General features: G+C 38.0%; 1 protein-coding gene across 1 annotated transcript in view; it reads left to right on the top strand.

Moving 5' to 3' along the window:
• The window catches only part of LOC139738789 (connector enhancer of kinase suppressor of ras 2-like), a 119,250-nt gene extending 101,929 nt beyond the window's left edge, over positions 1-17,321 (top strand). Inside the window, exons 13-17 of the mRNA XM_071649428.1 lie at positions 2,194-2,378; positions 7,311-7,796; positions 13,712-13,896; positions 15,093-15,253; positions 15,930-17,321. Coding sequence (XP_071505529.1) covers positions 2,194-2,378; positions 7,311-7,796; positions 13,712-13,896; positions 15,093-15,253; positions 15,930-16,332 — 1,420 coding nt within the window. The 3' untranslated portion in view covers positions 16,333-17,321. The remainder of the gene's footprint in view (positions 1-2,193; positions 2,379-7,310; positions 7,797-13,711; positions 13,897-15,092; positions 15,254-15,929) is intronic.
• The last annotated feature ends 1,005 nt before the right edge of the window (positions 17,322-18,326 follow it).

Below are 18,326 nucleotides of genomic sequence, written 5' to 3'. Positions count from 1 at the left end.
ATAACTTTGATCTCTGGAATAACATTTGCCCAATTTAGATCAGGCTGACTCATGATTATGAAAGTGTAAGGTGATCAAGAACTTTCCCTCAGTTTTTTATTGCTGAAGGTAGTTTCATGTTTTCCTGAATTCATATGGTAATTGCATTCCAATAACCCATTCCTTCTACAATTGTTGAGAACCTTCAGTGCCCCCAGACAAGATTTATTATTATTTTTTTGTTGTTGTTGCAGTTGACAAAGAATGGACAGATTGGTAATCTGCCTGTGAGAAAGCAGTCAAGTGTTACATTTATCCCCTTTCCACTGCCAACTGCATGTGCCATTGAACAATGCGAAGTATCGATCAGACGTGAGATATGAACAGTGTGTGCTGGGCTCCAAACTTGTTTGTTATACACTATAAGGGCACCTGAGTGAGGTCAGCCAAAATTAAAATCTAGTGAGTTCAGCCCTCATTGCTACGTACGTCCTCATGCGAGTTCTATAGCAAAACATTTTGAAAGTTTGATAGGGTAAATTAGACAAGAATTTACATGATTTTCATACAGAAAAAGAACAAATATTGATAGAAGAACACTAATCACTTGCTCAAAGTAATTCATTGGATCAGCATAGTACATGTACAATATATGAATTTAGGCCACGAGTGCAGACACTCTTGTCTATATTTTGGGAACCTGGTACTCCAGGTTCCCTTACGTGAGTTGACGGTGCGGGAACCTGGTATACTACGTCCTTGTAAGAAACAGGTGAAGTGTCTTCATAATCTAGTGTTGCTTTCGTGCAGTATTGCTACCTTTAAAAGATAATTGGAATGTTATCGGTGTAAATGTATCCCTATTCAGTTGGGCTATACCTGCAAGTTAGTTTATGAAATCCACTTTAACAAGTGCATGGCCACAGGAAGTCTGACAGCAATCAGGAAGCGGATTCACTGTTCATGTGTGGCAGGGTTGTAAAAACATATGATCCACCTGGATTGGTTTCCTGTGTAACGAAGCCACAAGCAAGTACAGTTAGTACAGTGTATTTAGAGTGGAAATGACTGGCAGAATAAGAGTGCCACACAGTGACTGGGGGTCTGTGATTCATTGTATGATGTTAGTAATAGTCATATAATGAACATTGTGATAGTAGTGATGACAGTGATCATCAGGATGATACGAGAATTATAAAACAGCAATAAATTTTACTATGATCATTTTGATGTCATTGCTGATCATATTACAGTTGCCACCATTTAATTGTAACTTGAATAAACAGGAACGCTGCTTTGAAGCACCAATGAAATGTCACTGTAAGGCACATTGGTTTTACTGCTTAATGTGACTGAGGCATTGGTTTAACTGGGCAAACTTTCACCAGACATTTGTATGAATAGAAACTGTGAACAAAATTCAGCTTACTGAAGGAAGAAATTGTATGACAAAATTTAGCCAAAGGTAAAACAAACAAACAAACAGCCTTTACCAGTCATAAAAAACAAATGGATGAAGGAATACAGGTACTCAACTGAAGTTTAGGATGTGTCACCACGGAATGCATCACATTATAATCCACTGGCACCCTGATTCCAGACTAGCCCCTCCTTCAGCTGCGCACGTAACAGCTTGTTCTCAAAAAAGCTAGTGCAGTGCTTATATTGTACAAGTACTGGCTGTATATAAGTTACTCCGATTTTGAAGGTCAATTCTTGTCTATCATTGCAACATCTGCTACCGAAATAAACAACAAATCATTGATGGATGCACACCTGCGTCTGCTGTCTGAACTTGTTAATGAGAGTCAAGTATTTCAAAGTTAGCACGTGGTTTGTGAACGAATGTATTGAACTTCATGTTGTATTTAAGTTCATCAATTTCTGATCTCTTTTAATGAGGTAAAGATCATACTCTTGAGTTGTCTCAGTTAAGTGGTTGTGACTGTAATAACAATCCTTGTGATAGTGAAAGAAATTATGACAGTGGTAAGAATTGCAACCAGGATTTGCAAAGTTGTATAATAGTGAAACTATAGATAGATGAAAACGATACATTATTAAAGGCTGTTAGAGGAAAAGAAAGACATAAAGGAGGTGTCTGGAAGAGAGGATAATAAAAAAAAAGCCATGGAAATGTGAAAGTAAATTTAAATGCTTGTTGTGATATAACAGGGTATGGTGTTCGCTCTCTTCTCTGATTGCCCACTACAGTGCCTTCAAGGTGACCCATGAAGGAACTAAGGACATCTTTCTGGCTGGCAGTGATGAGAGGAACATGCGTCACTGGATGGAGAAGCTGCAGTTAGCAACCATCATGCTCCGCAATGATGTTAGCGTCAGGCAGTCCACCCTCATCACAGATGCAGTCATCAGGAGATTGGGCTCTGATGCTCTCAGTAAGACAAAGTTCCTCTTTCTTATGTTGTCATCTGTCTCTTGATTCCACCATCATTGAAAGTTTGTGTATTTTTTAAGTCAGCCATGTCCTTCATGTTTTATCCTGCAGCTGTTGTTCAGGATAAAAGACTGTTTTGAATGTTTAAACTCTGACTGCAACATTATATTCATATGGACATTTTTGTATGTTGGATAAAATTTTTTTATCTTTTGTGTCCTGTGGTATGTACTCAGGTCAGATTAAGTAGCTGGGAGAGAAGAATTTTCATAATTTTTAATTCCCTTTTCATTTTCACATGCTCACATGTGTCTAGAAACTGCGCAGGAATATAGAGTGTGTATCTACTCTTCAGAAATGTCAATAACAGATGAAAAGGATCAATCTGTCGGAGAAGCAGATATCCAAACTTCCCTTGACTAACACAGTGGTAGGAAGGAAACAGAGTGCTTGACTAAATTCAGTTGGTCTGTTCTGTGAGCTGACAGTAATTGACTGTACTGATATAAAGGTGAAGATTGCCATCAAATATTGCATCTGCACTAGACAGGACAGGCAGAGAATAGAGCACTGTGTACATGTCTGATCCCATACTTTATCCAACAGACTTCGGGAATGGGATGGCCGTAACACAGAAACCTGTTCCATCTCAACCTCATGATCTGCTCCCATAAATCTGAGCAGATCAGTTTCAACAGCAGTCAATGAGATAATGAATGACATTAAGTCCATTGCTTGTATTAACCTCTGTCTACTTCTTGTCTAGCTTATCACTGAGGAAATGGTATAAACTAAAATTAAGGAATTCATACATATTCTAATTAAAGCAATTATGAGGTGCTAATTTGGAAAAAGTGACTTACGTGAGATCATATATTTATGATTTCCAGTGATGATGACCTTTTGACATGACTGATATGATTATACTGTGGCTGTTTGGTACTCACAAGCAGAGTTAGGCAAGAACTCTACAAAACTCTTGTGGGAATGGTGTTCTTTACAGGACTCAAATCAATTTTGTGTAGATGGATCCTGAGTTTTTAATTTTTGTGAAGTTAATGAAGCACCTGTTCAAGCCAAATAAAGAATTTTGCTTGAGATTTTTTTTTTTCTGAACAAACAAAGAAAATTACCAATTCTTGCATTTGTTTGTACAGTAGAGGACAAGAATGGTAATATGTTAACTGTTGCACACTCCGCATTTTGATGGAATTTGGTTTGGAAATCATCATTTTTTTTTCTGCATGTTACTTTAATGCTTGTCATAGGGTATCTCCTTTCATTCCATTGTGGAAGAAATGCCACTTTGATATCTTCTGGTTTATGCTTGAGACTGCACTTGAATTTAGACTCATAGATCATTTCATTACAACCATCTTGATCTGGCTCCATTTTCAGTGGAAAACTGTAGTAATATTTCCTCACTCATCCGGAAAGACGCAGTGAAACCACAAACTTACCAAGAAACATATCCAGTTTATGTTTGGTGACAGCTTTCAGTGTGATATGTGTCATGATGTGTCAGAGTCACTACTCAGCACCTCAGATGGCATGTTTATGATGACATGACTTGTTTTTGTGCTAGTGGCTCGTTGAAACTCGATACTGGAACCACACAAACTGTAGTAAGGTCAGATATAATATCAAATTTGTGTCACTGGTGCTGGCCAAACTAAGGATGTTTAGTGCCAGCTGAATTTAAATGAGTGTAATGTGATATGCCATGTATACAAGTATGTAGGACAGCTTAGCGCTTTCAAAGGGGGAGCATGTACAAACAATGGCAACTGCATTTTTTTCACTCAGTACACATATGAGGTAGCCTTCCTTGCAGTGAAATGCAGCATTAATAGCAGTGGCTTGTGATATAATGGATATTCATCCTATACCAGTAATAATCAGTGCTGTAACAGTAGGTAATGAGGCAGAATTGAAATAAATGATTCATTTCAGAAGAGACCCTCTCCAAAAAATAAGTAAATAAAAATAAAGAGCAAACCTGACCTGTATTGATCTTTAACTTGTCAAGTCAATTGCTGTTGCCTTAATTACTTATTTTTCTTACATGTACAGTATATGTGAACACTTTCACCTCAAATAGAATACCACGGTAAATGACATTAAGTAGCTAAGTTATCATGTTATATGGCAGATGGAATGAAATTGAAATAAATTGAATCCAATTTCTTTTCGTTTAAACCTCATGGAAGTGTATTCAGTGCAAGAACAAAGAACAGAAATGATAGGGAATGGGGGAAGCGTTGAATGTTCAATGGAATTGCTGCTGCATAGATAAATATGTGTGGCACAAAAATGAATTAACTACCAAGTAATAAAAATGGCTTGACAAAACAAACAAGAGAGAAAAGGGAAGTAAAGATGAAAAGAAAGAGGAACCTCTATTGTCAATGCTGGTTGGTCTGAATACTTTTGATTAATTTTCAAACAGTACACATTGTAGATTATTCCACATAAGTTTTAGATAAATGATTGATTAGCTAATGGCTGAATCATATTTGCAGGCACCACAAATACATGTATGTGCCAACTAGGGCCATCTCTTTGAAGGGAGGGAGGGATTTGACTCCATACACCCACTAGTTCCTGGTGCGTATTCACTTCACCTATTTGGAATGCTGGTAGGTAAAGAGTATGGATAGGGGAAGTGTGAATGCTGGCCTTCATGACATAGGAGAATATATTCTAGTTTGAATATCACTGGAGTCAGTACTGCTGTTTTGACTGGTCAGAATGAGTAGTCGTTTGCGAATCAGTTTCTCTCTCTTCCATAGGCGAAAGCACCACGACCATACTGTAGTCAGTAAGTCTTTTTTTTGCTCAGAGTTTATCCTTTTTTTATTTGTTTCTTTGTCAATGCCTGCATTCTAAGCTGGTAGTGTATACATCATCATTAATTACTACCACCACTTTTCTGTTCAGTTACTGAAGACTCAAGGGATTATCAGACAATTATTCATCTCTCAACCTGGCATTGGTACAACGTGTGTAGATGACAAGTAATATGAGCATTCCAGTATGCTGTCATTTTACAGTCAGCCCTGACGAGATTGATGTGTGTGCGTGTGTGGTCCTGCTGTGTGGTATCACTGAAGTTTCTGTACAGGAGTACAGAATGCATGTTACTTCTTGTCCATACATGGTATGCGTATTGTCAGCATTAGGCAAGTGTAGACACATCTCTGCTTTCCGCCATAGAACCTGACTGTAGCCGCAGTCACATTGGCAAAAGTTCTCAAAGTTTATCTTCGAGAACTCCTTGCAAAGCTTTCTTGCCTGTTTACACTAGCAGCCAAACTTCTCGAAGTTTCAGTTCTCAAAGTTTGGATCGCTGGTGCGCAGTTGCAACAAAGAAGAAAGTGTGCGCCATCTGACGGCTATTGATTTGACATGTACGTCCCTCCAAGTGTGTACTTTGGAGGCACTATGGCAACAGTCTGTTGGCTGGTCACGTGACAAATTTCATGAGGTTTCAGTTGCGCAAATTCTTAGAAGATTTGTAGGGGTTCTGCATATTTCCTTAGTTGAGTTGGAAATTTTGTGAAAAGTTTCACAGGAAGTTTTTTGCAAAGTTTGCAATCACACTGGCAAAAATTTGAGAGCTTGAACTTCATGAAGTTTTGCTGTTGTGACTGCAGCTTGTGTGTAGTTGCAATTGCATAGTGACGGTGTAACTGCCATTATAGGCAACTACTGAGCTCTGAGAGTCATTGAGATGCTGTACAATTTTTCATGGTTATTCTGTTTTAGAGGACATCATCAGAAATTAGGCACATAGGTGATAAAATTTGACAGCTAATACCTCAGCTTTGTCTTGAAAGACCACAGATCTTTATTTTTTGGCTAAACAGGATTATGGGAACATATCTTTGAATGATTAATTAGTTAAAGGTCATCTCAATTTCTGTAACATCATATGTGACCCTGCACCATAAAACCAACAAAAAGTCACCAGGCATGGATTTTTCAGTTAAGGGCAGATTCTGGAAGAGCAGACTCTAAGCTTTAAAATGATGTATAACTCAATTCAAATAGACTCCCCTAACCTACTTAAATACTGGAAAGAAAGCAAACACTCTGGAAAAGTGTGAACTGAGAAAAGTGGCTCTGAAGTACACAGTCTATTCATCCAAGCGCTTAATCTTTATCAAGCCATGCTAGCTGTGCCATGAAAGGGACAAAACACAGGATGTAAGCCACTGGAGCAACAACAATGAAGGGATTATCAGATTAAGCTGAAATTGAGCATGTTCTATTCGCACATTCTGCCCATGATTTATACTAACTTTCAAAGCAGTAGCGTCATCCTTTCAAAAGTTATTAGACTTGAAAGTGAAGAGTGTGGAAAGGATTTCAAGATATGAAAAGCAGCCTCTAAGACAAACCTGATCATTCTACTCTTCCCCAAAAAGGATTGTAGAAAAATTGCTGAAAACACACTTTCCCATTCATGTTTTGATACCAAACTGAAGAATAATGTAGAAGAAGGATGGCTCTTTCAGAAAATTTGAAAAACTCAAGATTGACTAGGTTGAACCATTTCACCTTTTTTGAGTCCTCACTTAAAATCTAAGGGTGCGACTTTTTGTTTGTTTTGTGGTGCACGGTCACATATTATGTGTAGCACGTGAATCATCCCTTTGAGAAGTACATTATATGTAAGTGTACTTTCCTCCCAGCTGAGGATGGTCTCTCACCCCACCTAGATAGTAAAGGGCTATGTGACAGAATCAAGTTGTACAGGGGCATTGTGTGATAACTCATGATGGACAGTCCAATACCACAACTAGTGAGAGGATGAATGGTTGCATACTCTCAGTACTACATAGAAGCATAAAGCAGTCACTATCGTCGTTAACCTGCCATACCAAACACAAGTTTTGATTTCTATGCAATTTTGTTTTTCTGCCTGCAGAAGAAGCCGATGGTTATGCCAGTGAAAGCACCGATGACGAGAGTCGCAAGGGAAGCATCGACGTCATTAACGATGGAGGTTCCTCTATCAGTGATACGGACTCCATCTCCCAGGGGGCAGCAGGTCAGACGCCCACACACACTCCCAGTACCACACGCAGTGAAGCCGCAGAAGCCCTGGCCAACATTGAAGGTGAAGCAGCAAAGGCCTCAGTCAGGCGTAGGGCCTATTACTTTGTTACCCCAGACTCCTCTAGGGAGTCCAGTCCTGCTGGCAGCCCTGATGTTGCACGGCGAGGGCAGGGCTGCTCTCCAGGGGTCATTATTCACTTCAAGGAGCGCATGAACCGCAAAAAGCAACAACAGATGTATGAGCTGAAGGACTGGGAGAAGGGTGGGGAAGTCCCCTTCTCCTCAGTAGACGGGTCGTGGGAGCAGGAGGGGGAAGAGGCGGATGAGGAAAGTGAGAAGAGACATGACAAGACCGGTAAGAATGATGATTGATCTACATGTTAGACTGAAGGCTGGCTTATAGTACATAGATATAGATCTGGACAGTTTGCAGACAAATTCATTCATACTCATTCATTTTGGCTGTATGAAGGTTGGCTTTCTTCATGAAACAGCCCAACATATTTTCAGCCATTGACATCAGGAAGTTCAAAGACTAGTTTCTAATTGTTTTTGCATTTAGTGAATCTCTGGTGTTTTTGTAAGAGATACATATATGTGATCTACAGTGTTTGAAATTCTATCTATACAAGTGGATCATGAAAGCAGCAAAAATTATGCGCACTTTGGAAAATGTTTTGTATGCTATCAAGTTGATTCAGAAATCTTCACAAATTCATTTGACAGAAAATAGTCAATGAAGTGTGGGCTTTGTAAAGAAGCATTATATTTATGTCACAGTCAGCCTTCAGTGTGGGACCTCATAGTATTCATTATCTCTCCAGTAGCTAGAGAAACTGCCATACTTGATTCATCCCTGCATACCTGTACTCAGCCTAACACTTGTCATGCCTCCATGGATTCTCATTGCCTTTCCTAATGTCTGGTTTCAGCTAGCTGCTGAAATGACTGCATTACTAGTACTGCATGATATGACTAAAATTCAGGACAAAATGTGCTCTGAACATTTATGAACAGTGCTTTGCAGTAGAAATTAATTCTTGATATGAACAACAAAAACAGCAAGATTAATTTTGCATGAAAATCCTGTAAAGTTTTGGTAATGTTCTCTGAGGCATTTAAGCTTTCATGAATTACTATTCCTCTGATATTCATTAATGGTATTAAGTGTCCATGTTCTTGGCCCATCTCTCTGTGTCTTCAAACTAAGGATATTTGTCAAACTGCGCAAACAATACATATCATTTTGGCTTGGAATAACTGGATACTCAGTAGACAAGGGCTGTGCAATTATTCTGTAAATAATGCCGATGACAGTACATGCACACACACACAAAAAGTGATCATACACTGTACATGTATACAATGAGCAAACCATTTTATATCTGTTTTGTCCAAAGAGTAATATCAGTAGAGCTTGCAGTTTGCACGACCTTTGTGGTCTAGAATGTAAAATTGACTTCTGATGGTGTGCCCAACACAGGTCTCTGTCCAACAAAAATACAAAAAAGTCATTATTGCAACATCTAATGCATTTGCTGCTAGCCTGGATGATCACACTATCTTGGGTGCGTTTAAGCGCTCTCCTAAAGTGAACTGTAGCATACCATACCTGCATCAGAGGAGCGTTCAAACACTCCTAGAGTGTACTGTACGGTAATGAACCGAGTCAAAAGTAGACCACTTCCCAATGTACTGTGCTCCAAAAGGGTACCAAAAGTTCACATGTGAAGAATGTGTGTATTATGCGCATACGCAATAATGCAAAGAGTTCATTCTCTTTGTACGGGACATCTGTAAGTAGTTCAAGCATGTCAGGTGAATGACCCTCTTGCTACAAAATGTGTGACCCCCTTTAAAAATAACTCATGAGGTACACTTTCTCAACAGAGAGCTCAAATGCTCCAAATCTGACACAGTTCAATATGGTACACTTTCGTTCAGTTCGCTTTGGTTCGCTTTAGCGCGCTTGAGCACACCCCCATGATTACAAGCGTGCATCACACATTGCAGAATCTCGAGAAAAATGATTGGTGAACCTTCAGCTTTTTGAAACATTCACCTTCACACAAGATCTTGATATCCAAATTCATTTGCTGAATGACATCAAACATGCAAAAATTAGTTTTAGTCTGGGTAACTTCAACAATAAGGAATCAAAAAGAAAAAAATAGTAGCATTTGGAAAAGACTTGCATTATACATTTACGTGCAACTTGATATGCCAAAAGATGCCAGTAAATATGTCTCCATACAAAGGTACCTGGCAGCCACACACCTAGCTCACTTTGGTTCTATTGTAACAAGCTTTATGTTCATGCATTACATATACCACAAATCAATCCCAATATTCCTGTTTTCACCATGATGCTATATCATCCTGAATGTAGTTGCAGGATTGCAGAGGTGGTTGCAGCTCAATACTCAGCTCAATTCATGTGCACTGGCTTTCAGTGGCAGCTACATATTGTAGATAAAAAGCTTCTTTATTGTTATATAATGCTGCAAAAAGTAATATTTCAGCTTGCTTTTAGACAACTGCTTCACAAAAAGAGTATCTTCCTTTCAGCATTTATCAAGCGTGAAAGCTGTAGTATCTTAGAAGAAAATGTATCATACGCCAGAGGGCTCTGTATTCTCTGAGAGTAGTAAAACAAAAGCAACAGATGAATCAAATTTTGAGAAGAATAAGGACACATACATAGAAAGGCACTGTGTATGATGGAATGTCACACTTTGTGAGAGTCAATGGGTATCTTTTTTTCCATCATACAATTGTAATGCCATAAATGTAATTCTATTGAGTTTCAAGTATCAATAAAGTTTTTTTTTTTTTTGATTTGTTAAAGAACATATTTCTTTATGACGTCGACAGTAGACGTAGATTCTTAGTCACAAATTTAAGCAAAAAAGAAAAAGGGTGAAGTAATGGTCCTGTGACCCAGGTAATGAGGTTTTGTAGCATGTATTGTAGGGTCATACTGAGAAGAGGGCTCATTCTACCCTGTTTCACAACTTTCATGTCCTGCCTCTGGAACATATTTTCCATGCCGCGAAGTAGAGCCTTTTATTTGAAAGCCAAATGGGAAGTCATCGGACTATAGACATCCGTATTAAGGGAAGCATTGCTCGCTTGTAATTTGAACTGAAGTGTAAAGCAGTTTGTTTTGGTTCTTGGAAGTTGTTTACAGAAGAAACTTGATGGAGAGCTGAAGCTTTACCTATACACTTATTACCATTTTCTGAGTATCGGCACATGCAAAATGTTTATCTTGTCATCCATAGAATTCATGGTTTCATGTATTCACTTGCAATGGAAAATTGTTTTTCATTGATATACTAAATGTATAGCCATATGCTACCCATCTGCATGGCATGTAGAGCCAAAATTTGGTTTTCCGTGTGAAGCCATATTACTCTTGTCATGTAGTTTCAGAATGCATGTAGATGGACCTGCATGTTCAAAATTTCAGTCATGCATTGCTTGCATGTGATGCTGTTATTGATGGAATTTTTGCATGGGTTAGGAAAAATCTTTGATAAATGCTGTTTACCTCTATTAAAGCACAAGGTTTTGGTAACCTTGGCATCAAAGCAACATGCTTGTATGATTTTCCCCTGATCATTATTAGCATAGACAGGAAAAAAACAAAAGATTTGTTTTAATGTTTTGATATATAATCATACAGATAGATTTATTCATTCAAATATATATCATAGCTTGCTTCATCTGCATATAATGCAAAGCCGAAGTATTCCTTGGCCCATCACTCTTTTTGTTTGTCATTTTATCATTCAGAGAAAGGAAAAATGAATATACACTGTAGTGCCGTTTGGTCATCGAGAAATAGTGCCCTGTATAAAGTTGTTAATCTTGTGCTTTCAGCTAGAGCACTCAGCTGAGTGTTATCTTTCATGACACATTCAGAAGGCTACTGCAAGTCAGTTTGTTCAGTGGACCTTTTGCTCACCATGGCATGGCAGTCACACTCAAAAGCTCTAAATTGTGTTCTGCAAATCCTGTATAATACTGACCAGCAGGTCGTATGGACAATATGCACATTCTGTGACACATTGTGAAGTGTTGTCTTTTTCTTTTTTTGATTGCAGTCATTTTCATCCTTCAAATTGCCCGAATTAATTTCACTCTCCTAAAAACAAAAAAGAAGATTAAAAAAAAAATAAAAAAATGGCAAATGGATACATACATTAAAACTGTATGTTTTGGCAAAAAAGTTCCCTTTTTTAAGTGTTGCATGCATTTTGAAAAGAATGAATGCATTTGTAAGGGATATTGTGCATTTATTTTATATTCATATGTTGGTTTATATTATGTTTTTAATCCTTGCATCATTCCATGCATGACTCCTATGCAGAGATTTTGGTTTACTATGGTCTCAAATACAGTTGATCAATCCTCATTCTGTTGTGTTTGTCAATGTCTTCCAAACTGTGATGAGACATTATGGAAATAACATCCCTTGTTTTAGTTAGAGTGGTAAACAATGACTGACTGTGTCTCAAATCCAGGTAAGCCTTTCAGAATTTCTTCCCAAGTCTCCTTTCCCATCTGCTGTCCTCTTCCACACACCAGTGATGGTTTCGTGATGATATCATATGGGAATGTAGTCAGAAACCAGCAATATCTTTGACAAACATGTTTATGAAGCCTGTTACACTATATAGAGCACACATACTGTCTTTTAAGTTTATTATTGCCATATTCAGCAAATGCCAGGCATTTGTCTACATGCTGGTTTGGAGAAGTATAACAGAAAAAAAAAATACTATTCTCATGTAGCTGACTAATATGAAAATAGAGTAAAATCGTGTAGACCTCCCAAATTCATGTTGACCTGTGGTAAAGGATATTACCGTACCACTGCAGTCAAGAAGAGTGGTATTCTCTGCCGAGATGTGGTGTACTAAGATCTCACACTGTGTGGTTGGAGTATTTCTTGATTCTATAGCATTTAAAGCTGAGGTAGGCAGTGACCAATGGACGCTGAGGTAGGCAGTGACCACTGGATGATGGTGATTCAGCTGACCATGAAGCCAGTGCTGGTCCACATTGAAATTGTCACTGTCTGTCCCTCTGCATTTTTCTCTATTCTGTTTGTATCCCTGCCTCTATACATAAACCTTCTCTTTAAATACTTCTTTCTTTTCATTGCTTGGTATTTCCCTTCTATATGTCAGTATCATTATTCTCAAGCATTATGTAATATTGACAATGCAAAGTTTGTGCTGGTATGTCAGGCCTGGGATCTCTGTCTTATATAGAATATCAATTTGTAATTTCATTGTAAATGTATGGTATGCAAGATGAAGATTATTGGTGGAAATTAACACTTCAATCTCTTGAAGTCACCTCTTGAGTATGCTTAGAACTATTTGCCAATCAATTTCATTTTCTTTGAAGCTGTTACTCATGTGTTTTGATAAGCATTTGGTGTTGGATTTCATGTCTAACGCACCATTTCAAACTTTTGTGTCATACATTGTAGCTGTAGTATGGTTGTGTGTTGTGAGTTTTGTATAATACACTAAACTATTGGTGAAAGGGTATCCATGAGATAATTACGTGACTAGAATTATATCTCAGTCATCCAAATTATTATTTAAAGAGGGAATGAGTTACCAAGTTCATCTTGTAGATAAAAGGAATCATCACTGGAGTGCTCACTGATACAGTCGTTCATAATATGAACACAATACATTGCACCTGTATGATGTTTTCCATTCTTTTGGTGATAAAAGAGGTGCAATTGTGTCAGAGGTTATGATCAATGGAGCATGATGTAATATATCAAAATTGTACGGATGTAAAGAAGCACATTTAACCACTCTGCATAATATGAATATTTATATATTTTTTTAAAGTTTAAATAGGACAAATTCACCCAATTCTGTCACTTGTGGAAGTATTGCCATATGGATGTTGCTTCAATGCCCAAATCTGTGGTTTATATTCAATGCATTTCTTTCACTTCATAGCTGGAGCACTGAAATTATAAGCAAGGGTGTAAAATGATATGTAAGATTTTGACCAATATGATGTTATTCAGGACCAGCTATGAATAGAAGTCTATGTCACAGTGGACCTTAATGGGCTGTCAGTACATTGTATATTATGTGCCTTCAAAAGCATTACATACACATCATTCTAAAAGTAGTCAGCCCTTTGTGAACAAGTCTAGAGTATATTCCAAATTGGCTACTCTGTCTCTATGCATTTCAATTAAAGTTACATCTCTACTTTACTCGACAGAAACAAATACTGACGACCTTGTGAAAGAGTGGAAGAAAATCAACAATGTGACGGTAGATGTTCTCAACCGAGGGACCAGTTTTAGGGCCAAGAGGAAGGAGAGACCAAGCATCAAGATCACCAAAAAGATGTCTCCAAAAGAGGAGAAGAGTTACGAGAAGAACATGCTGCTTCGAAAACTTAAGGTGAGCAGGTGCTGTTTGCCTTTGATCATGCCTTTTTTTTCCTTTTCTTTTTTTTTTTTGACACAGGCACAAATATGCATGCACACACATTGTATTCAATATACAGATGATGATTAAGGTGTGCCTGTTTACTTGGCAACAGTAGCAGCAATAGTTCAATGGTTTATCAAATGCATTCAGTCTACAAATCATAGTTCCAAAGTCAAGTGACAGTAGAAAGGAATGAAAGTGATTATCAATCTGTTATCATAACAACAGTATAATAAGGAACAGATAGTCAAATGGTGTAAGTTCTGATTCATCCATGTAACATTCAATAAAGGTACAAAATTAAATCAATTCATCTGGACTTACTGTTTTAATTAATAATAATGTCGGTAGTGCGTCTGCCCTGATTGGCAGCGACGCCTTCCTGCCATCAAATAAGACGAGCTGATGAAGCGTCCAGGATCGGACATGAAATCGTTCTCGGAATTAAAACAGTAAGTCCAGATGAATTGATTTAATCTTGTACCTTTAAGGAACAGATAGGTTTTCTCTTAAACAAGATAATATGGTCACTAAGAAAACATAATTTTAAAGCATTTATTAAACAGAGTACCAATTAAGTTACGACATGTCTCTATTCTCCTAATAATTATGCTATGGAGCAATGTTTGATTTGAGATATCTGTTCAAAGTCCAATTCCTTCAATATTCCCCACCACACATTATTATTATTCCCAAGTAGAATGAACACCAATGCGTTGTACATTTTCAGTCACAAATTCAAATGAATGGCAAGCCAAGGAGTCCTGGTCAGTAGGAAGTGAAATGAATGATAAAGAAGATGTCACTGAAGGTGTGTGAAAAAGGAAAGGGTAGAAAATGGATCTGAGGAGGAGGAGATAAATGATTATAAGAATTAGTCCTGGATGTTTTACAGAATACAGGCTCTAACTACAGAAATTTATATAAATAGGTATTGATATACCTATTTATACTTCATTAATGCAAATGCATTTATGAGTTGTGACAAAAGTGAAAAGTAGACTGAAGAATCACATAGTTGAGTATTCTGAGAATGTGATACTGAGACCTAAATATATTTTCATCGCATCATTGTCATTCTGCTGATTGTTAGTATTGGCCTGATTTTGACTCTGTCCATAGTAAAGAGCTAAAAATGAAAAGAAAAGGTGTGTTCTCCTTGGCAGGCAAAGCAAGCTGAGCTGGACAGTGTGGAGAGACTCTTGAAGGGTGCCACAATGGTAACCTCCGAGGTTCTACAGGAATGGAAGGAGCAGAATGAAGACCTCCTGAGGTCCATTAATGGTACTACCAAGGACCACATCAGCAGTGACTCCGACCCAGAGAGGTGAGGGCAATTAAGCTGGTGGAGAACCTGATCATGGCATGTCTTTTGGACAGAGCTGATACATTTAATACAACTGGCCTCCTGTCTCTTTAATGCATACTAATGTTACCAACTACACTTGAATCTCAAGTGTGTGTAACACAGAGAAAGTAAAACAAACGGTTTAAAGGGCAGTGATACAGCAGCACCTGAGTGTTTAGTATGTGAGTGAAATGACATAAGCAAATACATCACTTGTCATATATGAAGAAGTTATTTGACAAGTTATTTGGTAAAGTTATTGAATTCTCTGACAGTTCTGTAGCTTGTGCTTCACTCATTTCCTTGGTGTGTCATTTGTCACCATTGTGTTGTGACTCAAATCGAGTGTATGAGATTTATTAAATTAATATATATTATATTCTCTGTCGAGTCACTGATTCTGTGCTTCCATGACACTGAAGTACTTGAAGAACACTTTTTGTCTGTGGCGGTAAGGCTTTCTGTAATGAACCAATGTGACTTTATTCATAACTCGTAGTATTAACCATGAAATGATACATTTAGATCTGCTAAGCTGTCTAACAGAAATTTGCTATCATAATTGGTCTTACTTCCGAAACATTGAGGATGCCATATTTTTTTAAAGGACAACCATTGCATAATGTCATCTGTTTTAACTTCTTCTGCTCAGTAGCAGTCAGGAGCTCCACCCATCATCTTCCATGTCATCCATCAATACAACATCGACTACAACCTCAGCACAAGAATCTGCTGCCCTCTGTGAAGACACAACGCCAGTCAGTGATGGTACGACATCAGGCTGTGATGTGCAGACTCCGCTGAGTGACACAGTGCCAGCCATTGGTGACAGGCAGTCAGATGGCACTGTGACTACAACCAATGCTGAATCAGCTCTTGCCATGCCAGGAGACTCCTCAAAGCTGAACCTAGAGGCGGCCAGTGAGGATGGAGACTCTGCCATCGTCAAATCAGAAGATGAGAAAAGTGGAGAGACACTGCCAGGAGAGCTAGACTCTGGGCTGGTCAGGCCAGCGTCAATGAGATCAGAAAGTGAGGCATCAGAAACAAGCCTTTAAGGGTCTTCAGTCCTTAATCTCCAGGATAGACACCCCATTGTGTGGGTTGGGACAGTTTTCTGCCTCTCACTGATGAAACTTGTGTGACACATCACAGCTGCAAGTCAGTTTGGTTAAATGCTGGACTATGTTTTCACGTGATAAATTCTTGTTCAATGTGTAATTCAATTAACAATGGGGCAAAAAGTTAGGTTGGTAGTGTTAGTGCTCAGTAGATTCCAGAAAATTGTAAATCGATTCAAATTCCCTTTTGATTTCCTCTGTACAGGCCATGAGTATTGAAATGCTGCAGCCGTTACCTTCCATACATTGTGCCTGCAGTACAGTAAGTGACTTGTAGGGAGCTGCTGTGAAGCCTTGTCTCAAAGAGTTTGGTGCTAAGCTATCCAGTAGATTTGTGCCAACTGTCACTGCTGCTCTCTTTCTCACCCTTTGCAGTGTGTCTAGTGTGTGTGATGTACCTTTCATGTACCAGTGTTTCAGAAAACTAATGGTCCCTTTAAAGAATGAAGAATGTCAAACTCCACAGACTGTGTACAGTGCTGATACTCTGCTTGTCAACAGGGCTTACTGTTGGTAGTTTGTGTATGGTCCCTACATTTAAGATTGAGCACCTTATTTGCATTTGGTTAAATCACAACTACAATCTAAATGCCATTGATGTGTGGATGATAGCAGCATTTGCATAAACCATAGTGTCAGTGTATGAAATTGCAGGTGAAAATGAGCTTCAACTGTACATTTCAAAAAGAATAAAAATGTATGCAGTTGACCTGAGGGGAAAAAATGCATAGATAGATAATCATCTCTGTCTGAGAAGCAAGTAATGAAAAAGTTATTGAATGTAGGCAAGTAGACATGCCATTAGAAAACAATGAGGTGATTAAAGACCTATTCACAGAGAGCAGCCATCATACTTTCAGTGATAGCATAGTTCATCAAAGTAAGCTGTCTCTTTCAAATTGCTTGCCTGGATGCAGTGTTTGACCTTTTAGTATGCAAGAACACTTATTATACAAATTGCACATTGATGCAAGCTGTATGAGCATCACATTTTCCAATCAAAGTCAACTTTGCAACTGATTGACAAAATAAGTAATAATTTACGTTGATGTAGGGCAGTTTGTCAATCAGTTGCAATGAAAACATCTCGACGGAAGAATTTCATGAATGGAAAAGTCAACATTCATGTGAATTTTTCAAATGGAATCATGAAAGCCCATGTTTATAATTCCAGACTGGTTCATTTGAAGTTCCAGTGATCCAGATGTTTGTCTTTTCAGCAAAGTAGACGTGAGAAAACTGCAGTCATAACTCCCCACCCCAACAGCATGCTTTTTTACAATTGTAAATGTACAGTAAGAATGCACATTTGTATGATACAGAAGACATTGTATACAACATGCTCTTTATAGAATATTGTGAAAATAGCTTTACTACCAGCAGATGTTTGTAATGTGAACAAACCCTGCATTCTAGATCAAAGAGAAGAAAATTCAGTATTTTCACAAAATGATGGAACATATTGGTTGCACATTTTCTGTAATTCATTGATGCTTACTGTTCATATGTACATCATAGATTACTGTCCCGATATTTGGACAGATTAATTTGTGATTTATGTATGACAGAAAAGTATCATCCATAATTTGATTTTGATATTGTAGAAAATTTCCCAAGTTATAACATGAACCCACTGTTGCTGATGTGTAAAATGAGGTAGCACAAGTGACTTCAGATCATTAAGAATGTAGTTGTGCTGTAAGCTTGTGACAATAATTACATTGTGTGTTCCAATTGGCTATTGGCTAGTCATATTGCAGAGTCTTATATTAATATATAGAGACCATCAGCAGGGTCCTTGTCTATTCTCGTAACATGATTCTTTGTGCTCAATAAAAAGTGATGTCTTTAGAACAAGAAAGCGTGTGTGTGTAGAAACCCATCAAAGACACAAGGCTTTATTATTCTTCACAATTCCAAAGCAATGGTGT

This window comes from Diadema antillarum, unplaced genomic scaffold (genome assembly GCF_040938485.1).
Source record: "Diadema antillarum isolate AM-2024a unplaced genomic scaffold, OU_Dant_1.0 seq00000768_RagTag, whole genome shotgun sequence".
NCBI lineage: Eukaryota > Metazoa > Echinodermata > Echinoidea > Diadematoida > Diadematidae > Diadema > Diadema antillarum.
Note: the sequence above shows the minus strand (reverse complement) of the source record. Positions and strands in the feature narration are given on the sequence as shown.